At 36.3% G+C, this 27253-nt stretch overlaps 5 protein-coding genes across 8 annotated transcripts; 3 read left to right on the top strand and 2 right to left on the bottom strand.

The window, feature by feature from the left end:
- Nucleotides 1-832: 832 nt before the first annotated feature.
- Nucleotides 833-3104, top strand: LOC104814654. The gene is made up of 5 exons (XM_010542815.2): nt 833-1055; nt 1236-1453; nt 1889-2137; nt 2376-2524; nt 2709-3104. The coding sequence occupies exons 1-5, from the start codon at nt 966-968 to the stop codon at nt 2894-2896; spliced, it is 894 nt and encodes a 297-aa protein (XP_010541117.1). The 5' UTR covers nt 833-965; the 3' UTR covers nt 2897-3104.
- Nucleotides 3105-3201: 97 nt separating this feature from the next.
- On the bottom strand, nt 3202-7246 carry LOC104814653 (TBC1 domain family member 5). Its single transcript, XM_010542814.2, has 5 exons — nt 6561-7246; nt 6290-6393; nt 5836-6012; nt 3780-5671; nt 3202-3457 (listed from the first exon to the last, which is right to left on the bottom strand). The coding sequence occupies exons 1-5, from the start codon at nt 6749-6751 to the stop codon at nt 3308-3310; spliced, it is 2514 nt and encodes an 837-aa protein (XP_010541116.1). The 5' UTR covers nt 6752-7246; the 3' UTR covers nt 3202-3307.
- A 3589-nt stretch (nt 7247-10835) lies between these two features.
- Nucleotides 10836-16087, top strand: LOC104814652 (pathogenesis-related homeodomain protein). 4 transcript variants are annotated; one of them, XM_010542811.2, is made up of 11 exons: nt 10836-11061; nt 11594-12071; nt 12476-12641; nt 12849-12972; nt 13087-13199; nt 13445-13801; nt 14603-14833; nt 14940-15026; nt 15130-15180; nt 15347-15529; nt 15652-16087. In XM_010542811.2, the coding sequence occupies exons 2-11, from the start codon at nt 11650-11652 to the stop codon at nt 15931-15933; spliced, it is 2016 nt and encodes a 671-aa protein (XP_010541113.1). In that variant the 5' UTR covers nt 10836-11061; nt 11594-11649; the 3' UTR covers nt 15934-16087. The 4 variants fall into 4 exon arrangements, with proteins under 4 accessions (XP_010541113.1, XP_010541111.1, XP_010541112.1 ...); XM_010542809.2 differs by having other exon boundaries at nt 14937-15026; XM_010542810.2 differs by lacking the exon at nt 10836-11061 and adding an exon at nt 11082-11422 and having other exon boundaries at nt 14937-15026.
- Nucleotides 16088-16340: 253 nt separating this feature from the next.
- Nucleotides 16341-20713, top strand: LOC104814650. The gene is made up of 7 exons (XM_010542808.2): nt 16341-16493; nt 17255-19119; nt 19223-19277; nt 19372-19472; nt 19767-19857; nt 20260-20307; nt 20380-20713. Exons 2-7 carry the CDS (start codon nt 17342-17344, stop codon nt 20452-20454), a joined length of 2148 nt encoding a protein of 715 aa, XP_010541110.1. The 5' UTR covers nt 16341-16493; nt 17255-17341; the 3' UTR covers nt 20455-20713.
- A 562-nt stretch (nt 20714-21275) lies between these two features.
- LOC104814649 (transcription factor bHLH27) lies at nt 21276-23721 on the bottom strand. Its single transcript, XM_010542805.2, has 5 exons — nt 23589-23721; nt 23319-23490; nt 22956-23198; nt 22660-22833; nt 21276-21497 (listed from the first exon to the last, which is right to left on the bottom strand). The coding sequence occupies exons 1-5, from the start codon at nt 23666-23668 to the stop codon at nt 21390-21392; spliced, it is 777 nt and encodes a 258-aa protein (XP_010541107.1). The 5' UTR covers nt 23669-23721; the 3' UTR covers nt 21276-21389.
- Between the last annotated feature and the right edge of the window lie 3532 nt (nt 23722-27253).

Raw genomic sequence — 27253 nt, 5'->3', positions numbered from 1 at the left:
CCAACACATACCCACGTCTCAAATTCTTCAAATTTGATTAAAAAATAATATTTTTATGGCCACGTTGATTGATATTATAAGGCCTACAATTTTTTCTTAGTCAACTGGGAATATCAGTATTTTTTTTTTATAATATAGGAAGTCAACTATTCGGCGGTTCGTTTTTATACGTTAGAAATAAACCATCTTTGATTAGTCGCCGCTCCATTTGACGATGAAAAATTCCGAGGGTCTGAACAGTCCAATTCGCAAGTTGATTCGTAAAATAATATACGTAAAATATTATTAAAAAGAAATACACATTCCTATACAGCTAGTACTATTTGACAAATTAAAACCGTACGGTTCCTATCACGATCTACGAAAGGAATTATAATAAAAGATATTAACAACAGGATAAAAAAAAACGTAACAGATATTAGATTGGTTATATTAGGTTTCATATATAAATTTTATATTAATAATAATAGGATGATAAAATAGAGGATTAATTACCGATATATTACTGATTATTGTTTCTAGTATTTCCAAAACATACAGTATGTTTTTATCTTATCTTCCAACTTTTGTGTGTATCAAAGCAAAAACATATTCTTGTAGAAATTCTGACATCGTTGGGAAATAGAAAAAGTTTAAAGATTGTAGACGTTCGGTTGATAAATGAAAGTGTAGGGTTGAAGTGGAATGTTTTGAAAGTGTAGGGGGCTGTGTGTTATAATCCGAAAATACTTTTTTTTAATCAAACGATCCAAATTATTAATGTCACGAACTGAAGTTGACGTGGCAGTTGTCCATTGGACAGATGACGAAGAAGCTACGTGATTCACCGAAGTGGAAGCTAAATCCAAATCCATCAAAAGTTTTCAGAAGGAACGGGAAGAACATTTCGGCGGATTGAGGAAGAAGACGGAGAGAGAGTGTGTGTGTGTGTCTGTGTGTGTTGAGGAAGAGCTTGATCTTTGATAATGGCGGAGGTATCTGAAAACGAGTCCTCTTTGGCCTCACAGCATTCTTCCGTTCACAAGAAACCGGATGATGCCGACATTAAATCCCAGGTTAGTCAGTTTCTTCAACATTTCTCATGAAATTCGGCGATTGATTTGCCTCCAAGTTAGGAATCTCTCTCTGCGATTATCCGATTGTCATCCGAAGATCTATGGCAGATTAGGGTTTGTGAATTTGCAGTATATATTGTGTTGACTCTTTGAGTTTATCTGGGGATTGATTTTTTTCAGGCTTCAGCCTCTTCTGGGTTTCGAGCTTATCCAAATGGTGATTGTCCGATGTATCCTGTTTGGTATCCCTTTCTCTCTCCTGGAATGAATCCGGCACAGTATGAGGAACAGCCGAACCGTGGAGCTGGCATATATGCGGTTCATGTTCATCAGTTTCCGGGACTTGGTGTTGGTCTTCCATCTAACAACCTTATCCCGCTTACTTACAATATCCCAACGTAAGTAGTTTCTTTGATCTTTCATGAGTTTGGTAGATTAGCTTTTGTAGTTTATAATGCTATGTGCTCCCGTATGACATTAAATCAAGGAAATAATCCTGTAGAATCATATGTTAGATCATAGGGAGTACTGACAACGTGTTCTTGTATTTTACTTGTTTGGATCATTGAGCTATCCATGTACCGAAAAGAATTACTGGTTTTGGTTGTCTTCAGAATTGGATATTACACGCCAGTTCAATGTCATTCGAGAGAATGATAAGGTGTATTCACTTAGGCATGGACTTCATGAGTTTACCCCAGTCGGTACTACAATTTCAGATCTAGTTTATATTGTTCGAATCATTGGTGAAACTTTGTGCTTATATTAAATTACGTAGAGGTCCATTGGCGTATTTATGGCTTTGGTAACTATGGAATCTTCTTTGCTTATAGTACCAGGCCAAGCGATGAGGCTGGGGCTAGGGGTGATGAACAAGTACAAGCTGGGCAACAACAACAACAACAGGGTCAGCAGCAACAACCTGCTCATCAAAGACAAGCCGTTGTAAGAAGATTTCAGATTGCGTTTCAGCTTGACCTGTTACTCATTCTCAAGCTCGCTGCTGTTATCTTTTTGTTCAACCAAGATGGATCAAGACAAAGGCTAGCCGTTCTTGTGTTTTTCGCCTCAATTATCTACTTGTAAGTCTCGAGAATCTCTTTAATTTTACTCCAAGAACTCTGTAAAATTTTAGTATAACATGCTGAATTTTGGCATTGTCCGGGAAAAAAAAAGGTTTTTCGAAAGAGGCAAGCTATTCCCAGCAGTTCCAAAAGCTGCCATCGATCAAATTCTGCAAAAATGCCGAGGCTTTGAATTGTTTTATATTCAAAAGCAGTAAATGCAGAAGCTGAACTGCTTTGATGTGGAATATGACAGATATCAAACTGGAGCTCTTGCACCATTTGTACAATGGCTGTCACAAAGCATGCAGAGGGCAGCAGCTCCACCACGGCATCAAAGGCCTGCTGTAAGAGATGATAATGATCCAGCTGCCGCTAGGCCACAGAATGAGAATGCTGCTCCAGGTATGCTTATTCCCCACTTTTCGGGCCTTAAATTTTCTTCCTTTGATCTACCTCGGTCATGTTGAAACTGGCATGGAAACTACATTTTATGATATATAATTTAGGGAGAATTATCTGAATCCACCATCTTATGTCTATCTGACCACTATTGTCTGTAACAAAAGCTGTTCTATCTTGTCGGCAGAAGGACAGGTTAGAGAAGAGAACGAAGCTCAGAATGCGGATAACGGGAATGGAAACCGAGCAAATCAGAATGGAAATGTGGTTGAACCAGAAGCAGGAAACCACTGGTGGGGAATTGTCAAAGAGATTCAGATGATCGTCTTTGGCTTCATAACCTCGCTTCTACCCGGATTCCACAATCTAGATTAGACGGGTTTCCGCCCTTTTCTTCAGACTGACATCTGAAACTAAAGAATCGAAGAATGTCTGGTCTGGTTCGATATCTTATCTGGAACAAAGTATATAAATGTTACCCTTTTGAATTACAAAAATGTGCCAGTGCCACACATCATAGTATATGTGAGCTGCACTCTCCCTGGTTGGCCCCTAGCCTATTATATTTGTTATTTTATGTTAACAGATCGTTGCAAGAATGAATGATTTCGATAGCTTCGTCCATATGTACTCAACCAATTATTTTTGGTGATTCCAAGGAAATTCCAAAGAGGGAGAGAAGCTGAACAGATATCTTAACTCTTTTATTCTGAGTTTTTCTAAAAAAAAACAAATACTTTACAAAATGTATATACAGGTGAATCAAGAAAATTGGTGATGCAGAATTCACATCTCTGACAAAAGATTACTGATCTTCCGAAGCTCCTTGAGTGCTGTAAGGGCGGTGACTTGTCCCTTTCCGACCAGATTGGTCTTAGTTAAATTCTCCATCAACCCTGTCTGGCCTCTTTCTTGCTGGAAAACCGACTCGATTACCTGTCGGAGTCAAAGTAATCAGATTAATTTAGAGTTTATGACGATGGATATGATATAGTTTGGACCTAACTCCACCACAAAAACTAACTAGAGTGGAGTTTTGACCCTCCTTATAAATTGACCCCAAATCCATCACTTTTTCCAATGTGGAACACTTATCAAGATCTTATATTCTTGGAGAACTTGATAATATCTATTCAGTAAGTTAAGAGAACACATAGACCGATTTTATATCACCCTTCAATTCGAATTAGCAAAAGCAATGTCTCCTTGCATAATATGGATTCCAAACATTCATGATCTTTATGTAATGGGAAATTACCTGAATGTGCTCAAGCATGGAATGGCCGAGGTTCCTTAAAGTATTCATCACATTCTGATCGGTTTCTCCTTTGTTGCCACTCATGTCAGAAGATGAAGCCTGAGGAGAAATGGACCCAGAAGCAGCTAACCCCACATCGCTCTTACTAGTTCCGATAACTTTGGAGCTCGTAGCATCAAACCCATTCCTATCTGAACTCTCCTCGCCAGCAAGATTGCGTCCAAACTTCCAGAACCACTGGAACTTTCCTGGTAGAAGCTTCCGTTCCTTTGTAATGCTAGCAGATTTCTCACTGGTCTCATGAACGATAGACTGAATTTCCGGAGACTCGTTGTTGTTAGGGTGACTAGAAACGGGAAGAGGTGAATCCACACTTGCTCGTTGACTATCTTCGATTTCCTCAGGAGAAAAGTTTGACGCAGTACTGCTCTCTGAATCATTTTCGTTGTAGTTTGAATCTCTGAGAGGGCTAGTTGGATCAGAAAAGATTGATGAATTCTCCTCACTGGGTGCATGCCCACTTGCAATACTCTCTTCTCCTGCAGAATGGAAACCCATATTACTACTACCCTCAGTTTCAAGAGGAGGGCTATCTTCTCTGCTCAAAACCAGAGTATCCTCGTAATCTACTGGCTTATCCCTCTCGTTAGCATCCTCAGGGTCTGAATCAAGCTGCCGAGACAAATCTTCAAGCAAGCTTCGCCTCACTGATGGTGAATTGACTTTCCTTTTTCCATTCTCAGTCTTGCTTGGTGGCGAGTCAGTCTCCGTTCTCAAAAGCTTCTTCACTTTTGACCATATTCTTTTCTTCTGTGTTGGGCTTTGTTTCCTTGAATCACTCTGCCTTTGCTCTTCTTCCTCTTCTGCTTTGTGCAGAACTCTCCATTTCTCCTCCCAGTAGCTTTTTGGTGCAATAATCAGAGGAGATTTAGGAGAAACCGAATCAGAAGTTAAACTATTAGCTCTTGCAGGCACAGGACCGCTCAGGTCAAAAACACCATTTACTGACAGAGCTGACCGCACATCAGCATCCAAAGCCAAAGCCTGTAATGACTTAGCCTTCTCGATAATCTTGTTGAGATCAATGTTCTCCGGGAAGTTCAGTAGTTTCTGAAGACAGGACGTTGCATTCTCGGTAGCAAGCAAAGAAGACCTTAAATATAATATCATTGAAACAGCCATGCCCGAGATGAGGGCTCCCCGAGGAGAATCAAAGATCTTAAAGGTGTGGTTTATGGTATCTGCACCATTGTCATCCGGGCTGCCATTATTATCCGCTGAGAAAACCTCGTCCCAAACTACCAAGAGATCCTGAAGTGAAAATTCCCGTCCAAACAAAACCCGCAACCAACGAAGCCCAAAGTACTGCGGTTCAACTCCGAGTTCAACCAGATGGCTATGCAGAGATGAATCCACAACCGATAATAGATGATAGAACCCAGCACATGCTTCAAGAACAGGAGGCAACCCTGTGTGGGATCCTCTGGCTGGTGAATAAGCAAAGAAATCAGAAATGGCAACACAACCATGTGATCCATTCATGAGAGCATCGAACATGCAGTAAGCATCATGCTCCATGAATTTTTCAGATAAGACAACGCCAAGTTCACCTTCTGCCCCATAGGCATCACTCAACATCACAATAGACTGGATTTCAGGATCAAGTTCATCTAGACTCTTGATTTTCTTTGACCTTCCCTGAGAACCAATCTCATCATCAATGGAGTCCAGAAACTTTTTGAAATCAAAATTGTAAGTGACATCGTTCTCCTCGAAAGATAGGCCATCGAATCTGTCAGTGAAGTGATCTTCATAATTTTTACGCACTTCAGAAAGACGCTCAACATCAACATGAAGGACATACAGCAGGGGAGCCAAAAGCTCATGCATTCCTGTAAGAAAAACACAAAAAACAAACAAACAAACAATATTTATGTAACCCGATATTTGATTCAGATCCCGTGTTGCAACTGCACCCGTTTTACTTAAACCGGTAAACTGCCTCATACGTTCAGTCCATGTGCAAGAAAAAGCCAAAGGAGATGACATACACTACCTTGTTTATACCCATGCTCTGGATGTTTAAGGCACCACAACAAAAGAATCCGTCTTAACATGCCTTGAAACCCAGGAGCCTGAAAATAGCTCCCGTGCTCCGGATATAACCTCGACAAGTCTTGATCAACAGTTTTTTCCAACTCCGCATTACGGAAGAAACGGCCCCATGTACTATCTGCACAGAGAGAGGTGGTTTAAACCTTTTTTAAGCCTGGTATAACATCAAGAATTTGCGTGATCACAAGCTAATGGAGTTCACCTTGCATCCATGGAAGTAACATTGAACATATAACTACAAGATTTCCCCTATAACCGGGTAAACAAGGGTTTTCTTCTATACACGTTTACTGATACTGATACACACTTTCCTATATGTTTAAAGACTATGGTATATACCTCACAAGCTACACCATTTACTGATCAGAAAATGGGTAAATAAACTCAGATCTTACCTGGGTTTTGTGACAAGGGATTGTCAATGGAGAGATCTGGAGAATTATTTCCGTCCTTGGATACGTGTGGATCTATCAAAATCCGTCTCCTTAAATATGCATATCTACATGAAAAACACCCAACGCTTATACAATGATATGGAACAGATTTGATAACAGAGTTGCTCTTATCAACAGACTCCTAAACCCAGAAACTCAAATCCTGTGAGAAAAAATTCTTTTTTTTTATTGAAAACACGAGCATTTCTTCGAATTACAATCAGGAAGCTACCTTCGGCGAGAATCGGCTGTGACTCTGCGAAAATCATCGATTGAAGAAGCCGCAGATGGAAGAACGCCGAGATTCACGCGCCACCGCACGCCCCTCAAATTGGCGAAACGACGATCAGACTCGTCGGTTCTCGGCGAAACCAACGAAGCTGGCGATTCCGCCATCGCGTGCTCGATTTCCGGTGGAGCCATGGATTCTCGATTCTTTTTGGTATCTGGGTATCACGATTTTACCAGAAAATGAGAGGAAACTCCGGGAAAGTTACGGAATTCCCCGGGAAATCTCGCAATCTCTCGGAGAAGCAGTCAAAGGAACCTTTAACAATCAGATACAATGCGCAATTACAGACTTCCTCCCTCAAAACAGCCTACGATCAAGCTATGACCGGGAAATTCTCCGGTAAGAATAAATCAGGAAATGAATCCAAATATAAAACGAACAAAAACGGAATGGAATCCGAATGCAAATTCGATCAGATCAGATCGATAAAAAACAATCAGGTAGAATCGAGTAGAAGAGATGCAGTTTTGTCTCTCCCCTTCCAAAGCAAAAAAAGAGAGGAATGTGATGGGTTTTTCACAGAACCTCCATTTTTTTCCTAAAGACTTTTTTTTTCTCCTCCATTTATTACTTCTCGATCGAGGGGAGGGAGAGAAAGATGAAGAAGAAGAAGAAAATAGGAAATTTGTTTGCTGAATAATTTAAGCATCTCATTTACTACTTCATTTTTATTCGTTTTTTAAATAATTTTTATTTTCCCTTTTTGTAATCTAATATTACACATGAAACCAAAATAAATGGCTATTAATTTACCATTTAATTACCAGAAAATGTTTTTGATTTAATATTAGTGTTAACGATCATAGAATAAACTTTGAAAAACTTCCACTCAATCACGATAATCGTAAACATCTCTCCCTAATGCGAAAATCAAATTCAATCGCATCCTCCGATGAATAAATTTTAATTGGAGTATTCTATTATTTCAATAAATTGCATCGTCTCCTTTATTTATTTATTTGCAAAATTATGTGTAGGTAAAGCGGACAATCCAAAAATAATTGAATTATCTGCTTTCATGAATTTACTTTTTTGTATAAAATGCAAAAAAAAAAACGAGAGGTAAATATTATTCGTGGAATATTCGTATTAAATTTCAGAGGTGGCGGCCTTACCCACTCGTCTTATTGCAAGTTGGATAAATCTTCCAAGTCAGCCCACACGACACGTTTCATATATATATATATAGTGTGTGTGTGTGTATGTTAGAATAAATGTATATAATATTATGGTAACTTGATTTTATAACCATAAGTTTGCAAACTACGTAATCGTAATAACATGAGCTTAAAAGGAACAGCTGTATGTGAAAATTACAAGTCATTTTTGTGTTAATATTATTCTAAGTGGCAACACTCCATTCCAACAATTTCCACCAAATTTATATTTAAAAATAACAATTTTCACCAAAACAAACACATTCCATGACAATAATTGAGATATATTATTTTACTTGCACACAACGCATTCCGTAAAATTAAATTTGACTATATGTATATGTATCATGTTTATGGGATAAATTTACCTATAAACTTTAATAGGACCCACCCTTAATATATATTATTATTATTATTTGTGATAACAACATTTCAATAAAAGGTCATACAAAAAGTTAGTATGATATAATTGGGAGAATATTTTTTGTTTTTGGTGTACACGAAAAAGTCATATTGTCTTGTTTGTGTGGAAGCATGATTGGTGTTTAAGATGCATCTAAAAAGAGCCAAAGATAATGCAATGTGTGTTGGGAGAGGTCGGTCCATCAAATTAATTTCCACATATTTTCATTTATTATAATATTTCATATTTTGTGTTTTCCACGTCACTTCTAACCTTCCACGCCATAGAGAAGCTCACGCTTGAGCCCGTAACATCATCTCCATTCTTTCGTGTCTTTTTACTATTAAAAAACAAATTCATAATCATGTAATATAATATTCCATTCGTGATGTTTTTCATTTGCAGAACTTGATTACTCTTTTTTGCTTATTTTTATGGTTTTGTATAATTTTTTAAATGGTTAAGTTACTATAATGTAAAAAGGTTAAGAAGATATTGTCGTTTCTCGCATGAATTTCATTTATACGAAAATTATTATAGGAGCTAGTGGATATATAAAATGAAACAAAATATAACAATATGTCATATGAAACCTCGTTTCAGACGAAAAGGGACATTTTGTTGAAGGTTTAGTTTAGTTTAAAGCAGCATTTGAGTTGAGGTATAAAATATAATTAATTTCACATATTTTCTAATGAATCGAATAATTATTATATGAGGTCGTAATAATTATTCTTTGAGGGTTTTGGTTCACCGAAAGCGACTTGCCAACGTGAAACCCCAAACATTTAATGCAATATATAAGCTGGAATTTGGTTGTTACTAATGAACTGTTTCAAAATACCAATATAATCAAATATGTGAAATTATATATATATTCCACAAATATTTATCTCTTGCCATACTATTACTAATATGGTAATTAACATTGTTTTCTTAAACAGGAAAAAGAAATAAACTTTTACAAAACCGATTTTGGTGAAATTATATACAAACGATATATATGAAATTTAGTGTGACTTTTTTTTTTTGTGATGGACACTAAAATAATTAATATGTGTGTGTGTGTGTGTGTGCATATATATATATATATTCAATTATCACTATTTTAGGGGTTTGTCTCTTTACCATTTTACATGTGATGGAATAATGCAGAACCCATAATTTGTGCTGAGTACATCAACAAATGCATGTCTCCTCGGGCCCTCCAATGTCGAAGATGATTTAATAGACCATATGTCCATGCAGTTTCATTTATTGATCTTAGATAACATATAAATACTATGCCCAAAAACAATAACAAAAAATGTACCACAAACTATTTTTTTTGAACCTTTTGTGTGTATAAATATATTGATTAGGGGTGCATATTTGCGTTTTATTATATTCATTCGATTATTCTAGAATATATATATATATATATTATTTATTTCTTATTTGGATTGGATTTGAGTTCCGTTTTATTAGTATATATAATATTAATTTTTAAATACTGTCTATATTTAATTTGCTTTGTCATGATTTAAATTTGTAAAAGTTTTGCAGATCCTAAACGACGAATGACACTGACAGTAAATTGAAATAATAATTCAAAGGCATCCACCGACTAACACATAAAATAAATTTAGAGGAATTGGTGGCTCTAAATTTTTCCAAGTTTTTATTTCTCCTGCTCCAATAGAACTCTCTAGAGAACGATACTTAAATAAATGCTCACAAGAAAAAAAAAACATGAAATATTCTGAATAAATGCATGGAATTGGATTGCCTTTTTTTTATAAAACAAATTGAATATATTTCATTTATGTATATGTAAGAAGACGTGAATGTTTGGTATGGAAAATGATAGCAAGTGACTGTGTTGTAACCTTTGATGAATACACCATTATCTTGGCCGGTCGGCCAATAAGATTTCTTTGGACAAGTGGAAACCAACCCTATCACCTATCGAGTTTAATTTCCATTTTATGATTTTATTTTGGAATTTATTTAATCATAGTGAATTTGGTAGGTCGGTTCAAAACAATACGACCCACAACATTTTTCTTTGCGATTTTTTTATTATTATTATTATTATTATTATTATTATTATTATTATTATTATTATTATTATTATTATTATTATTATTATTATTATTATTATTATTTATATATATATATGAGCCCTCTGGACGTGACAGAGGTTTCGCCTGCAGAGTTTTTTTCATGTTCTCGAGCATCATCCAAGAATGCAGATATATTTCCTTCATTAATAAATTACAATAATGATTAATTTATACACAATGTTAAATTTCAAATCATACGTAATGATGGGGGGATATTTATTTCTTTTGCTCTTTGGAAAATGTAATTACTGGGTAGTTAACTTAGAAGGCAACAAAAAGTTTCCCAATATATTATCTGAGTAATATTTTTATTCGTTAAAATGGAATTAAATTAATTTATTCCAATACAATACACACATATATGGATCACCATGGTATATGTCATGTATACTCGAGGCAACAATTCAAAGATTAGGGTTGGCGTTTCGATTTTTGAGAATATCAAGACGAATTACAATATTATAAGAAGTATAGGGACTACTTTCGAAATTTTAAACTTTAAACCTGGAAAGGATTTTTTTTTGTTGAGAGTAAAGTGCAGAGAGGGTGTGACACGAAACCGACCGTTGAAAGCCGCTTCGTCGGAGATCCAGCTCGTCGCAGGCGACTGAACTGTGAAGCAAGATCACTAACCCATCGCCCATTTCAGATATATTATTCGGATTTCGGATCAGATCTTCAATTCCTTCACTTTTTTTCTTTTTCTCATGCCAAATTTCAGCAAAACTCACTGCCATTAACTTCCAAGATCCTTCCTTGATCTTTCTACTCACCAGGTAGCTGATTTTCAGAAATAGTTGAAGATTTTGAGCTCTATCCTGTAATTTATCGGGTGGTACTTTGTCTATTGTCGAGGAATCGTAGTCCTTTTGCTTGGATTAATCGTGGGTATTCGTAAATGTTCATGCTTTTGGTTTCTAAGTTTCGGGTCTCGAACTTGTGAGTGTGAAAAGAGTTGTTGGTTTCTGGATTCCCATGAGATGTTCTCGTCTGAGGTGATCTTTATTAGCCTACTGTTAGCTCTGTCGTTTAATTTCGAATAAAGTTTTCAGCTTTGATCCGAAATTCGCCATCTTTAAGGAAATATTAAGGGTTCCATAGGAGTGCGTTGAGCTGTAGTTGGATAGAAGAAGGCAGGTAAGTGGCAATCATAGGAATCATAATTCTTCTCTTACCCTACAATGGTTTCCATGTTCTATGTATAGTACTTAAGAAAGAGGAAAACCTATGGATTGAGGGTTTTGCCTGTACAGGGTAGGTATCTAATGGTGTCCTTTTGGCTTCTATGTTGTTGGATTGGTTCTTTAGGTCTCCATGGCATGATTTGCGAGGAGGACTTGGTTCTGTGATAAGGAAAATCCATTATGCAGGAGGGTGAAATTAGGGAGCAAATCGACCGAGAACCTGAAAAGTTTTCAATTGGGGAGACAGGGTCTATGCTAAGTGCGCCTTTTGCGAAGGCAGGAAGAAAGATAGCGAATAGGAGAAAAAACAAACAAAAGCGGAAAACCAATGCGGAGAAAAGTGGTTCAATTTCATCGAGAAAGAAGGCTTCTGGTGCAGCATTCTCCAGCGAGAAGAAATCTTCAAGGGTCCATAGCAAGGATGCTGATGGGGAAGGGAAAGCTAAGAAAGCAAGGAAGAGGAAACAAAAGAGGCAACGGGGCAAGGTCGAGCCAGATGAAGGATTGCGGTTGCAAAGGCGGACGAGGTATTTGTTAATTAAGATGAAGCTGGAGCAGAATCTTATTGATGCTTACTCAGGAGAAGGTTGGAAAGGTCAGAGGTACAAAATGAAGTTTCTTTAACTAAAATGTCTTATATGGGTAGGATCTGTTTTCATTTATACCATCAGGTATTCGTATGTTTTCATTTCTCTTTAGTTCAGAACGTTTGCTGAATAAAATTCGGAATGTGTGTACTGGGATGAACTGGAAGAATTGGTATTTGCTCTACAGAAGAAATCTATCAACTTATTAGCAGATGACATAGTAACTACTCTGTGTGAATAGACAAGATATAAAATTATGCGCCTCTGCATTAAGCCAAGAAAGAGATATTTGACTATATAGGAGTCCAATACATTTAAGTGACACTTTTTCTTTATCCCAAACCAAACATTGGATTCCTGTATCCCCTTTTCAGTTACAAAATAAATGTTGTCTGACATTTGTAACCCATGGCTTTCAGCCGAGAAAAGATCAGGCCAGATAAGGAACTTGAGAGAGCGAGGAAACAGATCTTGAAGTGCAAGCTTGGAATACGTGATGCGATTCATGAGCTGGATATGCTCAGTTCAGTGGGAAGTATCGAAGAGAAAGTGATTGCTCCAGATGGATCTGTTCATCATGAACATGTAAATAAAATTCTCATAGCACTGCTTCAAACATTTTTCATGCACTAAGCCGAACTTATGTGGGTTGCCTGAAATTGAATATTCCTCTTACCCTCTTTTTGAAAGCCCGATTTATGTATTCTATAACATGTCTTTCTGATCTATATATATGCTCATAAAGTAGCAGGAATTTCACTTATGTATACCTCTTTTGGTTTTCCTTTCCAGATATTTTGTGCAAAATGCAGTTCAAGAGAAGCCTTTCTAGACAATGATATCATACTTTGTGATGGGACCTGTAATCGTGCTTTTCACCAGAAGTGCCTCGAACCTCCTCTTGAGACGGAGAGCAGTAAGCCATTCACCTCTTGCATTTGCATATATGCTTTCTATTTCTAGAGTTTATATGGTATGGCTTCTCCACGATACTTTTCCATATTTATACTTGGTTAACATTTTTACACAGTACCTCCGGGGGATCAGAGCTGGTTCTGCAAATTATGTATATGTAAGATGGAAATTATAGACTCCATGAATGCACACATAGGAACTCACTTCCCAGTGGACAGCAACTGGAAGGTAACCCTTCATTTTATATGGAATCTTCATGTCATTGGGCCCCTCTCAAAGACATGTTCGATGAGTGGGCTAGGCAGACAGCCTTTCATTTTTTCTTGAAATAGCTTATATTTTGCCGTCTGGTGACACTGAAATGGTCGCGAGGCACTTTGCTATATCCATCCAGCTTTCTAGCCTTGCTCCTGCGAGTAGAGAGTCCTGCATACTGATCTAATATTCAAACTTGCTCACTCATTTCTGGATAGGATATCTTCAAAGAAGAAGCTGGTCATCCAAACGGGTCAGATGGTCAACTGAAAAATGGAGAGGATTGGCCTTCGGATGATTCTGAGGATGATGATTATGATCCAGAAATGAGGGAACAAGGCAGTGACATGAGTGGTGTGGGCAGTGGTGGTGATGATGGTGAAAGCATTTCAACGAGCTTGAGCTGGTCTTCAGGTGGTGTTGCGCTATCTTCAGGGTCTGGGAGATGGGGATTGGAATCCGATAATATAAGTCATGCAGTTGGCCATAGGGTGGATTCAGGTGAAACCAGTAATGAAGATATTGTATGTGGTCCAAGACAGCGGAGAGCAGTGGACTATAGGAAATTATACGATGTGAGTATCTATGCTTAAATCCCTTTATCTGACTTTTGTGGTTACCTCACAACAAAATCTTAGAAATCTGTTTCCTTTTTAAGGAAAATAATAATCCTGAAATAAGTTACAGTTCATCGCCTAAAATGTTGAAGGGTTGAAGTTTTCTGGCTGAAATAAATGGAGAAAAAATGAAAATCATCAGAACCTTTTCAAGAACTGAACAGAAGTACCCTCTACTACAGTTTTTTTACCAATAAAAAAGCATGAGAGCACTGTATATGTCTGAACAAAGAGGGTATAATTCGGTGGTGAGATGCAGAACCATACCATTTCTGTTCCAGTAAGTTTGGTAGACTTTTTGGTCATGCCATACTTGAGGTACCCGTTAGAGCTGCTTTGTAATGATATTTCGTTATATACTTTGATTCTGGCAAGAAGAACCACTAATAGAATTGATGAGCTTGAAGCCAAAAACTTCACTACTTGATACCAAGTAGAATAAAGTAATTAAGGTCTGGACATATGGTTGCTTTTAGTTAACTATGATTGATACCTACGTGAGTTAGGTTGGTTATACTCTGCTTTATAACAAATGGAGAAGGGAATTATGGGTAAGAGTCTTTTTAAGGGGAGTGGGAGGAGATTCATCAACCATTTCACCGGTTCCAGATTTAGATTTATCTTCTAACTCTTTACTAATTTCTGGGTTTCCCTATTGTTGTTCATAACGCCACATTGTTTCTAGGATGTAATGACTGCAAGTCATTGTTGTTGAGGATTTGCTTCAGTCAACATCACGTCATTTTCATATTTGATCAGGAAATGTTCGGAAAGGATGCTCTTCTTCATGAGCAGTTTAGTGAAGATGAAGACTGGGGTCCCAAGCACAAAAGGAGAAGAAAAAAGGAATCCGACGCTGCAAGTACACTTGTAACTCTCTTTGAAAGTAATGAGAAAGATCCAAATGTAGAAACTACTATGGAGAGAGAAAGGCTCTCTGCGGACATTAAAGAAAAGCCAGCCTCCAGACTTCCCAGAGATGCGGTTGAGGTCTGGATTAGCTTCATGTTTCCAAATCTCTATCTGTATTTCTCGGGAAAGTCTATCTATTTGCTGGGTTCAAAATGTTCTAACTACGTACATTATGTGGCAGAAGCTTCGTAAGGTGTTTACTGAGAATGAACTTCCTTCAAAAAGTGTGAGGGATAATCTTTCAAAAGAGTTGGATCTTGAACCAGATAAGGTGCAGTGATCATGAGATAATCTGATTATGAGTTTTCGGGACCAATTTATAATGCAGTAGATTTCTTCATGTGCTCTATGGTCATCTTTCATGGCAATTTCAGGTCAGTGAATGGTTCAAGAATGCCCGTTTTATGGCAATGAAGAGTAGGAAGGTGCGTTAAGTGATTTTCAAACGAGGTTTTTCTTTTTGATGTATCAGTTGTATACCTTCCTCACTCATATGAACCTAAACAAGTTGATTTTCAAACCTTTGCCCAGTTCCCTTCTAAGATTACATTGTTTATACAGATATCTTATGTTTGTTCTGTTCCATTACAGACCGAGAGCACGAAACCAGCTCATGGTTCTACTGTATTGTCTGAAGGTCCTGAACCTGGAGCAATCCACGAGAAGCATGAAGAGACAAATGAACCGAGGAATACATTTGTCGAGACTGTCTCATATGGATCAAAAGATCTGGAAAACACTTCCCTTTCCAACAGACAGAAGAGCAGTGAACAGGCAAGTGTCTCTTTTCTTTCATTTGCAGAAGAAGACAGCAGTGCCCATTGTCCAAGATTTCTGCTTTAACCTTCATTCTTGTTGCCTAATTCCTTTCAAGTCTTCATTCTTGTTGCCTTCAGGTTGCTGGTCAGGTTGGTGTTGACATAAGCCTGAAGAAGCATACAGAAGAGAAGAACAGAGAGGGCAAGACCACTGAACATAACCAGGAATTTGAAACAGAAATGGAGAGGCTTTGTAGGACACAAAACAAGATACAGGACATGAAGTCAAGGTTGTCAAGATTTAGAAGACAGAGAGGTCGGAAAAAGTTAGGCAAGTCTTCTTGTTTACTTGAAGAAAACTCAATAGTGTATGTTCCAATAGCAGAGATCAAGGAAAAGGAGCTTGATGCTGCAGTGTAAAACATGAGCATACCCCATGTTTGGGTGATGGATATACATATATATACCCACACATAGATGCCCTCTTGCTTATGTAGTTTTCTCTTGTTGTAGTTGTACTGTAACATTTTTGGAACTTCATTTTAACATAGAAAGGCTCTGTGTTGTAGACATTGTTCTTTGAATCTTTAGCCCTTGAGAATGCTGTGTTATAGATTTACATGATAAACCCATGGATTATATACTATTTGTTTTATCAAATGTCTTCATGTTCTCTTATTCCAAATAAATCCATATCATTAAGTTTCAGAATAAAACAGACTACAAAGAATATGGCTTTAAGAAAAAATCTGAGCGGTTGGAATATAAATATGGAAAAATGGGTTCTTTTCAAATTCTATGGACTTCTCGGTTTTCCAAGACGTAAATATGCAGAAGGGCCACCGGGGAAACACGGAAAAGATTTCCCAGTGAGAGAGAGAGAGAGAGAGAGAGAGAGAGAGAGAGGAGGGAGAGAGGGAGTCTGCAGAAGAGTGGCGAGTTCCCACAAAGGGCAAAAGCCAAGTCTCCTTCTTCATCAGGTAATGCGTTTGTTTTTGTCATGTTCTTTTGCCGAATCTTTGTCTGCGTATCTGCGATGTTACTCGGTTGCCTTCGCTTTCTGGTTGATGGGCTTGTGATATATGAGTTGTTTGCGTGATTGTGAATGTGTGGAGGCAAAATCTTTGTGGTTGGTTTCTGATGGTTTATGCCCATTAGTGTTCTAGGGTTTGATAGATGAACCCATTCTGCATTATTGTGAATTTTTCACAGTGGAGATTACTCACATTAAGTTTGTTGAGAGAGTGGCCCAGATTGTAAGCTGAAACTAGAAGATAAAGGCAAAATCTCTATTGATTGCGTAATCATTCAAATGGTTTGCTTTCAAGACTTTGTAACTAGGCCTTTTGCTGAAATTTGCTTGGATTCAAGAGGTACGCATAATTCGTTTGAAAGATAATCAAGGGTACATGGGTTTTCAGATTTACAACAAGTTAGATCCAATTCTTAGCGGTTTTATATATCTGAGTACTAGACTATGATTTGATGTGATAGGAATCCCAGAACTACCTGAAAAATCTGCTGAATTATGACAAACGCCTTGGGATTTTCCCTTAGTGGAATTGCATCAACCGTTTGGAATTACATACAGCTACCATCTGGGCTTGTGATAAGAGTTTGAAGGGGTTATTAACCAATATGTGTCAGATCAGAATGGAATTGCAATCCAAGTTCTGTTAGTCATGGGCTCAAGATTTCCCTTGCATTTTGATTCTGTTGCATGTCTTGTCTTTGTCCACAGGAAGCTAAGTTCAGGAGATTAGTTGGATGTGAATTCAATTTGAGGTTTCCCAAAGCGCTATATGAAGGAGTTGAGGAACAGATTCATATGTTATTAGAGAAGGGATGTGCTTCGAATATTGTTGGGGGTTCTCATGTGAAAATGTTGGTAGAGAGTTCTTTATGTTCTTCCATTGAAACAAGTTCTTTTAACGTGCCTCGGTGTCAGAGTCCATTTACTGGGCATTATTGGATATCACATGGTGAAGCTTGTCAGATGTTCCACAAATTGTCTGAAAGTTATGAAGTAAGTTTTTCTGATGCAAAGCCAGAAACATCTGGAAAAGATCTTGATGTATCAAGCCATCCAACCCGTCCAACAATTTGTCCAGAACAGTCAATGACAAACAAAAAATCGCGAAATGCTCTGATTTCTCGTGTGTATAGACGAAGGAAGCCGAAAACATCGCGAAATGCTCTAATTTCTCGCGTGTATAGACGAAGGAAGCCGATAGTGAAACCCAGTGGTACTTCTACCGAAGATAACCCTGTAAAGTCCAAGGGAAGGGGTGATAATCTCAATGACTCTCTTTTCCTGGAAGATGACAGGGGAGCGACTAAGAGAAGGGATGATAGGCTCGATAACTGTCGTGTCTATAGCCGAAGGAAGTGGAAAATGAAATCAGCTGGTATTTTTACTGAACATGACTCTAGAGAAGCCAAGAGAAGTTGTGGTCAGCTTGATGACTCTCTTTTGTATCTCCAAAAGAAGCAGAGAGTGACAACGAATGGCACTTTTGCTGAGAATAGCCCTGGAAAGAACAAGAGACGTGGTGGTCCTGATGGCTTTGTTGTGTATAGGCGAAAGAAGAGAAGGGTGGAGCCAACCGGTACTTCAACTGAACATGACTATGGAGAAACCGAGAGAAGTGGTGATCAGCTTGATGACTCTCTTTTGTATCTCCAAAAGAAGCAGAGAGTGACAACAAATGGCATTGTTGTTGAGCATAGTCATGGAAAGAACAAGAGACGTGGTGATGGTCCTGATGGCTTTCTTGTGTATAGGCGAAAGAAGAGAAGGGTGGAGCCATGCGGTACTTCAACTGAACATGACTCTGAGAAAACCAAGAAATGTAAGGGTCGAGTTTCAGCAGTCAGTTCTCTTGCTGGTAGATATTTTCACGGTTGCAATAAAGAGACTGATGTTTCAAACCCGAAAAACGTGCATAAATCCCCAGTTGCAGAAGTAATATGTGTTTCTGATGGGATGGTCAGCAGTTGCAAGAATGACGCTTGCTCGTCATCGAAACCCATATCTGGACTTGCTTTTGTGTCCAAGAATTCTTGGGCAGGGGAAGTTACTGGATGCTCATCCTCTGGTGCAATGGTGACTGAGAACATAACAAAAAATATGTCAGCAGAAGAGATATGCGTTTCAATTCTTAGAAGAGATGGCTTGCTTGATGGAGCTTGGCCTGGCAGAACCAGTTCTCATGTTGAAGAGACTGTTACAATCGGTACAAGCAGCTCCTCCAGAGGGTGCAAGATTTGTGATCGTTCAGTAGCTGCCGAAAATATACTTATTTGTGATAAATGTGAAGGTGTGTTTCATACATACTGCTGCAGCGTTCAAATGACCGAAATTTCAGAGATTGATGAGTGGCTTTGTCCATCATGTCTGAAAACGAAGCGAAAAATCCTCAACGAGATCAATAACAAGAAAAGGGGAAGAGCTTCACAGGAACGAAAATGGGGAACTTCACCTCCTCGGAATGAAATGTGCTCGGTAGCTTTGATGTTGAGAGATCCTGAACAATATAAAACAGGTGTCCGGATAGGGACAAACTTTCAAGCCAAAGTTCCTGAATGGTCAGGTCCAACCACGAGGTATGTACTTGAACCATCATCAAATACCCTACTCCCAGAAATGGAATCAAAGATTTCTGCTGGTTGAAGGGTTTTGTTGAGAAATTATTTTGATTCAATGCAGTGATACTTCTCTTGCTGGTGAACCTTTGGGAATCAATCAGTCAGAATATATGCATGTAAGCTCTCATATTAAGCGGATAAGCATGTGTTTTGTGTGGCCATATCATTGGGTGGATTTCAAAGAGTTGCGACTCTTCTTTGTTTTTGTAGCATTTCAACATAAATAGTGCTAGGAAACTGAGCTCTATAGGGAATTGGCTCCAATGCAGAGAGGAAGATATTAATGGAGAAATCTGTGGGAAATGGCGCAGGTAAGGTGAATAATTGAGAATGTTCCATCTCATGGTCCATGCACTCGTAATATTTACGAGCTTCAATACTCGCTTTTGGGATTTTTCATATAATGATTTCATTTCAATGAATTCCTGTCTTTCCTGATTTCAATCGGAAGCCCATTTTATCATTGAAGCCACTGAATCATTCAGGAGTCTTTTTCCATATCCATGTGTCCTCACACCTCTACACTGATATCAATTAGATGGTGTTAAGTTATGTTTTCTCTGTTTTTAGGTACTGAAGATTATTGAATTGTCTAATGAACACAGGGCCCCTCTTTATGAAGTACAGACTGATAACTGGGAATGCTTCTGCTGCATCTTCTGGGATCCACCTCATGCTGACTGTGCCGTCCCACAGGTCAGATATATTGTCTTTTTCTCTCGAGACGCCTTCCATGGTAACCAGCTGACGGGTTCCTGTCGGGATAGGGAATATGTCTTAACTTGAAAATAGAAATATCGGTAATAAAAATGTCATAATTTACCCAACCCTCTCAGAATGCACCTTCCTCGGGCTTAGACCTGGCCACCCCCATCCAATGCCCTCCCGGTCAAAACCCGAGGGTCTATCACAAGCTTGTGTGGGATCAACCATCTGTTGCCAAAACAGCATTCCTGAGTTTAGTGAGGATCAGAGTCTCGAAAAAAAACAGAGGAAATTCACTACTGTTTGTAATCATTTCCATCCAGGAACAAGCATTGTGGATTCTTGAAAGGTTAACTCATCATCTTGTGTTTTATCTTTTTTCTATTTCTTCAGGAGCTGGAGACAAGTGAGATCATGAAACAGCTCAAGTACATTGAAACTGTAAGTACCCTTTTCACTCAAGACCAAGATCCTGTCTTCTCTAGAGACTAAAAGTCTGTTTTTTGTTTTCAGCTGAGGCCTCGGTTAGATGCAAGGAGGCGAAAGGGTCGAGATGTTCATCAGGATAACACGAGTTCTCGCCGATGATCTTTATGTTCCACAAGTGTGAGCTTGAACATCAAAATCCCTTGCAGGTTACACAACAAAAATGAGTGTTTTTTTTGTACACATCTAATTGTGAAGAGAGACAGATCTTTAAGGATGTCTGAAAAAAAAAAATGGAGAGCAATGCTCTTCTCTTTTTGTTCTTAGCACAGATGAGGTTGTGATATGGGGTGGTTGTGTGCAGCATTGGAATCTCTTTTTGAGTTGCACACTCAGGCTGTGTAGTGAATCAATCTTTTTGCGAATCTTAAGGGGGGAAAAATCTCATGAAAGTATATAAACTATTCAAAGAATAATATCATTTTTATTACTTTTAATACCGAATAAATATTCAAATTTTATGTATCAATTAGCGTCATTGCCATATCAATAAAAACAATAAGATGTCATGAAAAGTAGAAAATAATGAATTTTGAAATAACTATCTTTTTAATCTATTAAAATAAATATAAATTTATCCATTTTGATTAAAAAAATATTGAATTTTAAATTTTTTTAATAAAAATCTAGTCGATGTTAAACGTATAGAAAAAAAAAGAAAAAGAAATCTGTATATACTTGTACTGTTGTACACTTAACATGGACTTCCCCTTCCCTCTATCACTTTGGGCCCAATAATATCAGTGTAGGCCCAATGGGCTTTTAAGGCTGGAAAATAGGAAGGGGGAAAAGAAAAGTAACAAGAAAAGAGGCGGAGAGGCCTAATATTATTTCATTTGAGGCCCAAATGGTCTCCGAGTGCCTGTGGATCTCTCTCTATATTATATAATTTTATGTTTTCCACAAAAAAAATTGAGAAAATTGAAATTCCATAAGCACGTAATAAAAATACTATCAAGGGCTCCGAGGATTTTTGTCTTAAGTAAATAGATTGAAGGGAGAAATTGAAATATATAGTCTTTACAAATATAAAAATATTAAATAAATTTTCCATTTCTCTCGTGTGAAGAATAGTTAGAAGCATTGGAAGCTGCAATTGCCGTGAGTATCTTTGCCTCTAGAATGCCTCTCTCCTCTTCGTCCGCCTAAAATAATACCCAAAGGACCAAAATATTAATTAAAACAAAGTAAAAATAGGTTAAATTTATCTACCTATATATATACATATATATATATATATGAAGTTATTCAAAATTAGAATAAACTGGGTGCAAATTTACATAACCGTCTGATTTACGTAAACTAATCGTATATATTATATATAACGACTAATATAAGAAATGTCTGGTTTTTTACGCAAAAAATGAGTAGAGAAGTTGAAATTATAAAGCACGTGCGTGAAGAAGAAGAAATGATTAAAATGAGCAATCAAGCATTTTAAAAATGTAAAATTTTCACAGATGATTTAAATTTTGGGATCGGAACCACGTGTTTAAAATAGGTTATTCTTCTGAGTCGTTGGACCAACTGTATGGAAAAAAAATTTGTAAAACAGCAATTAGATTATTTATTTTACCTTTTGTTATTAGATTAGGGTTTGTTTACAAATGACATTTTGGTAATCAAAAGACGAAAGATAAATTAAAAAGGGTGTTTGATGGTCTTGACTCTTGAGGCAGCCATAATAATTGGACAACATTATTGATTACTTTTGAGTTTAAAATTAATTCTGTGGACAATCACATTAAATACTATAATATATTTAAGAAACAATGATGAAATTATATATATATATATATATATATATATGTAACAAGTGAATAAATTAGATTGTGACAAATGGGACAATATATGTTTCCCTTCAAAATCTGGAAAACAGTTTTTGTATGCAAAAGCTATAAAAAGTATATTAATGAGAATAATTCGCTTTATTAAAGCATTCCACAAATCTGAATCCATCTGGTCTGTACTTCTAGTTTTTTTTTCAACATTTTTGTCATTAAAAGATTTTTTTTCTCACAATAATATACACACACACTATAGTTAGTACGAATATGCATTAGAGTTTATCCGAATATATTTTATGGTCATTAACGCATCTACATTCAATCACTATTTAACTGTTTAAATATTTTATTTAGTATATCAATATTTTTTTTTATTTCTGTGTAATCCGAGAAATCCATCTCTATTTAAATATTTGATCAAAAAACCAACTATATATTGTTTCGGTATAAACGAAATAAAACACCACCACCACTAATAGTGAAGAAGAAAAAGATAAGTGATGATGATGATGATGATGACCTCGATGAAGAGAGTGGCGGAGAGACGACCGGACAACGGAGAAGAGAAGTTTGCTGTAATGATTTTGAGGTTCAAAGACTCAAAGACTTGACAAAGCCCAGCCATCGTCTCTCTCTCCTTGTTGCATGTTATAATCACCACTCCTCTCTTCTCCCCCATCCACATCACCTTCATCTTTTTATATATATATATATATAATAATACCCAAATCTATAATCAAAATATGATATATATATATATATTTATACATAATTATTAGCTCATATATATATATATATGTATGTATGTACACTTACTTCGAGGGCTTCAATGGGAGATATTTGTACAGTGCTCGATCCAATGATCTGTTTCATCTTTTTGGATCTGACGTCGGACATAAGTTCTTGATGGAGAGAGTGATCTCTATAACCATTTATCGGATTTCTATAAAAGATTATTGATGATTCGAGCTCTCTGATCTCCGCCTCCAGTTTTTTCTCCTGCTCTTGTAGCTCTTTGATATAAGCGATCGAATCTTTTATAACCGACGTCCTGTCCAACTATAATATATACCGCGCACCGAACAATTTGATTAAACTCTCATACATAATTATAATTGTAATTATATTATCATAATTATCTTAGTTAGGGTTTCTTTTTTATAAAATTTATTTGGGGACCTTGCTGATTTTAGGGACTACGGATCGGAGAGCGAAGAGCCTCTGGTTAAACCGGCGACGTCTGTTCTTCTCCGACACGACGGTCTTCGACGCCGACGGTGACGTCACTGTTCCGACGTCCGGGGAACTCAATCCCCCTGAGCCGCCGGACAACGCCTCCTCGAACGCCCAACTGGGTATTAAAACCCGAGATTTAAAAATAAAATCACATGAGAAATAGAAAATTATGAAGAATTGGTGAATTACATCAACTCTAAAAAAAAAAAGAACCTGCTGTATTCGAGTTCTTCGTTCCGGAAGAACATCGTGGTCTCCCAATAGTTGTTGTACTCGTCGCCCAGGTTTTCCATTTTCGGACAAGATCAAGAACGAGTACGATTCTTTTCTTGATATGGAAGGTTTTTTTTTTTTGGATGTTGTCCTGTCTAGAATCATAAATGGAATGGGCTTTTTATATAGATAAAGACTCATAAAGCATTTATTAAGATCTCAATCTCCTGGACAAAGATCAATCCTGACCGTCCATTTCTGAGATGCAAAAACTATATTTTTTGTTGTTGTTGTTGTCATTTTCAATATATTTTTGTCGCTATTATTTGCTTTTTTCTAGAAATCTTCTGGTTATCGTTTTAGTTTAGCTTCGGATTTTTTGTTCATTTGTTCTAAAAACATCTTTAATACATACTAAACTGTAAATTTGAAGTATTAATAAAAAAAATACAGGAGTTAAAAGTTTAAATTTATAAATGTATCAGGAATCATTTAACCTCTGAATTATAGATATTACAGTTTAATATGTATTTCAGATGTTACAATTTTTGTTTTAAATACCAAGTATATAAACTTATTTTCTGTAATTATATTGACAATGGTCTTCTAGTTTTAACAGGCTTTTAAAGAACATTATATATATATATATATATATGTATTATGTGACTCCACCACGGAAACATTAACCCCGATCCCTGTTAATAATAATATTTCAATCTATTATGGCATTAATCCATGTGATGACGGATTGGATTGGCTTCCATCATTTTTAGATTCACATTTTTTATTTTTTATTAAAAAAATCATATTCAGTAGGTTTCTAAATTAGATTCCGCTCAGCGGGGATTTTATTCTTTTTTATAAAAAAAAAATCACATTCATATATATAATTGGGATAGGACGGGTTTTACTTGAGAAAACTGAAATGGCCAACTCCCAAATCTTAGAAAATAAAGCATTTGGGTGAAGCCACAGATTCACTCTTGTGTCTTATCATAACCGTATGGGGTATATGTGTGTGTAGTGCGCGAAGCAGGGGATACTTTCTCCGGTCCAAGATATAGCCGGAAAAGAGGGTGATTGTGTCCAGACATAAACCGTTAATTGAGTGTTAACACCTGGAAAACATTAAGTTAACCGTTGCCTAATATATATATATATATATATAAACAATTACGGTGTAACCCAACAGATCATGGACGAGTGGTTAAACTTGGGATAGGAGGTAACTCCATCTTGAGGTTGAGTGTTCGATTCCTGTCTGATGGAGAGGGAGGTAATTTCTGGATTTATATGATTCATATACAAAGATTGCTTCTGGACCGGAGGTTTATCTAGTCAGCGTGCCCGAAGGGTAGCAGCTAGAGATCTTCCGTTATAAAAAAAAAAAAAACAATTACGGCGTAATTCTAGACGAGAGAACAATTTATGCGATATATTATGATGGGCACGAGTTAACGAGTTTGGGCCTAAACGCTAACGTTGGAAATGATGAAAAATTTATATAATATTAGATTTTACCATACAAATTTCTATTTAATTTTGATTTTTTTTTTCCTTTTCGGAAGAATCCAATCAAAAACAAGGAAATAGGTATATACCTTAACTAAATCAATTATGATTATTTAGCTCAATCGAGAAACAAAGAGACAAGACTAGAGTCAATATTGATTTGAATAAAGATTATTACAATCAAAATATTTTGGCATACGACCAAGAATAGATGAGAACAATACATTTGAGCCTTTGGAGCCCATTCTTGTGGAATCACGGGCCTACTATAGGCCCATGGACCCTTCACAATTTTTTTTTAAAGTCGGATATATTTTTATTCAATTAAAAAACAGAAGCAAGAGGTTGGAAATTACTCTATTACCCGTTCTGGATTAAAAATAATAATTAATTAGACAAGATAAGATTATAATTTGTAACCGATATTGGAACAGCGGTGACTCAGCCGTGAAATAATCAATTTATAAAATAATATTAATATCTTTAATATAAATTGTTCGAAAACTCTTTTATTAGTTTTTTATTTTCTTGTTAAAGAAGCAAAGAAACATTCCCTGGACCGTACCTCCACAAAAGGGGGCATTTACAAAAATACCTTTAAATGTCATTTTGACTTCAAGGGTAACCTTGAAATTTTGATAATTCCAATTTTGTCCTTTAATATAATAATTATATTTTATTATTATTTTATTCAGGGGACTTTATTTCGTTTTCGAAAAAACTTAACATTTCTTTTATTCGGTTTAGCGTTTCTTCTAAAAATGGAAGCCAATGTCCATTATAATTATCTTTCGATGAATGTTTTCTAAAATATTCAATTTTTATTTCTTTTATTGTAATTAATTTATTTAATTCTGTAATTATATTGTTAATTTGTTCTTTTTCTATTGTATTTTGTATGCATCTTAGTTTACTATATGTTTCTAAATGTTGTACTGGTGCGTTTAATAATTCGATATTTTTCTTGTATATTTTTTCCATTTTATTCGTCAGAATTTATAATATCTCGTTTAATCTCTCTTACTGCGTTAAATATTGCACTAATCATTCTTATTTTTCGATTTTCCTTATTAAGTTCATTTCGTTCAATTGTTCCATAAGTTCGTTCTCTGAATATACTTTCTATAGTTTCAACTAATAATTGTTCAAGATGATCTAGGCATGGTAAACTTTCAAGATTTAATAAGGATAGTTTTTCGATAAAGTCTTCGTTGAAATTCATTTTGTAAGATTATTGATTTGTGATATTGTTTTTCGTAATTTAGAGTAATCTTCCGGGTTTTCTTCTGATTGTTCAGTGTTGAATAATAGAGATGGTGATTCTTGTATACTTAATCTTGGGTTAAGTCGTAACAACGATTTCCGTCCTGGTTCTATTGCAGTTAATGGTCTTTTTAGATAAATTACTGGTTTAAATAAATCATCTATTTCTATAATCTCTTTGTTTCTAAAATTTAAACTGTGATGACTATTGGTTAATGCGTAGTTAATCTGATAGGTTATAGAAAAAGGGTGATTTCCTTTTTCCATGAAATCTGTTCTATCTAGTTTGTATTGGATAACTATTGAATTATCCAAGTCTTTATCTTTCAATGATAATCCGAGTTGTATATTAATGTTAAATTTAATTTTTCCAGAAGAAAGATTTCCTTTTCCTTCGGCTATAATACTTTCTTTATAATTGGTTAATCTGTCATCTCTAATTTGAAAGGTAATCGGGGAATCGATACCTTCTTTGAATGTTGATTTTATAATTATTTGAATAGTACTACAGTGTATGTAGGCTATTTGTTTTCTTTGTTTTTCGGGACAATTTCTAAGTCGTTCTAGGATTTGTTCTTTGTTAATAATTGGGAGAATGAGTTCTCCTGTAGTTTGTTCAATTGGTACTGGTGTTTCTCCAACCATTATTCCGAACTTTATTATGTTTGTTCTCGATAATTGCTTCTTTATTTTTCCTAGTATAGTCTGTTCGAAGTTTTCATCTTTTTGGAGATCAAAACTTATTTTTCGTATTTTGTTTATATCTATAATTCCATCAAAGAAATATTCTTCATCTGATTGTATAAAATTATCGAATGCAGAGGTTGATGCCATACCTGATTCGCTTTTGTAGATAATCCCTGTCGGTTGGTGTTGGTGATGATCGTTTC

The sequence above is a fragment of the Tarenaya hassleriana genome, unplaced genomic scaffold, assembly GCF_000463585.1.
Source record: "Tarenaya hassleriana unplaced genomic scaffold, ASM46358v1 Cleome21, whole genome shotgun sequence".
NCBI lineage: Eukaryota > Viridiplantae > Streptophyta > Magnoliopsida > Brassicales > Cleomaceae > Tarenaya > Tarenaya hassleriana.
The sequence above is the reverse complement of the archived record's forward strand: the minus strand, read 5'-3'. Positions and strand labels throughout refer to the sequence as shown.

Bases quoted from the DNA above. Each gene is read 5' to 3' on its own strand.
- LOC104814654 (XM_010542815.2), top strand. From the start codon at position 966: ATGGCGGAGGTATCTGAAAACGAGTCCTCTTTGGCCTCACAGCATTCT. The intron at 1,056-1,235 runs GTTAGTCAGTTT...GATTTTTTTCAG, and splicing joins ATGCCGACATTAAATCCCAG to GCTTCAGCCTCTTCTGGGTT. The intron at 1,454-1,888 runs GTAAGTAGTTTC...CTTTGCTTATAG, and splicing joins CTTACTTACAATATCCCAAC to TACCAGGCCAAGCGATGAGG.
- LOC104814652 (XM_010542809.2), top strand. From the start codon at position 11,650: ATGCAGGAGGGTGAAATTAGGGAGCAAATCGACCGAGAACCTGAAAAG. The intron at 13,802-14,602 runs GTGAGTATCTAT...ATATTTGATCAG, and splicing joins ACTATAGGAAATTATACGAT to GAAATGTTCGGAAAGGATGC. The intron at 15,027-15,129 runs GTGCAGTGATCA...TGGCAATTTCAG, and splicing joins TGGATCTTGAACCAGATAAG to GTCAGTGAATGGTTCAAGAA.
- LOC104814653 (XM_010542814.2), bottom strand. From the start codon at position 6,751: ATGGCTCCACCGGAAATCGAGCACGCGATGGCGGAATCGCCAGCTTCG. The intron at 5,672-5,835 runs GTAGTGTATGTC...TTTTTCTTACAG, and splicing joins AGAGCATGGGTATAAACAAG to GAATGCATGAGCTTTTGGCT. The intron at 3,458-3,779 runs GTAATTTCCCAT...TGACTCCGACAG, and splicing joins CCATGCTTGAGCACATTCAG to GTAATCGAGTCGGTTTTCCA.
- LOC104814650 (XM_010542808.2), top strand. From the start codon at position 17,342: ATGTTATTAGAGAAGGGATGTGCTTCGAATATTGTTGGGGGTTCTCAT. The intron at 19,120-19,222 runs GTATGTACTTGA...GATTCAATGCAG, and splicing joins TGGTCAGGTCCAACCACGAG to TGATACTTCTCTTGCTGGTG. The intron at 19,858-20,259 runs GTCAGATATATT...CTATTTCTTCAG, and splicing joins CTGACTGTGCCGTCCCACAG to GAGCTGGAGACAAGTGAGAT.
- LOC104814649 (XM_010542805.2), bottom strand. From the start codon at position 23,668: ATGGAAAACCTGGGCGACGAGTACAACAACTATTGGGAGACCACGATG. The intron at 23,199-23,318 runs GTCCCCAAATAA...TATATATTATAG, and splicing joins TAGTCCCTAAAATCAGCAAG to TTGGACAGGACGTCGGTTAT. The intron at 21,498-22,659 runs GTCATCATCATC...GTATTATTTTAG, and splicing joins CCGCCACTCTCTTCATCGAG to GCGGACGAAGAGGAGAGAGG.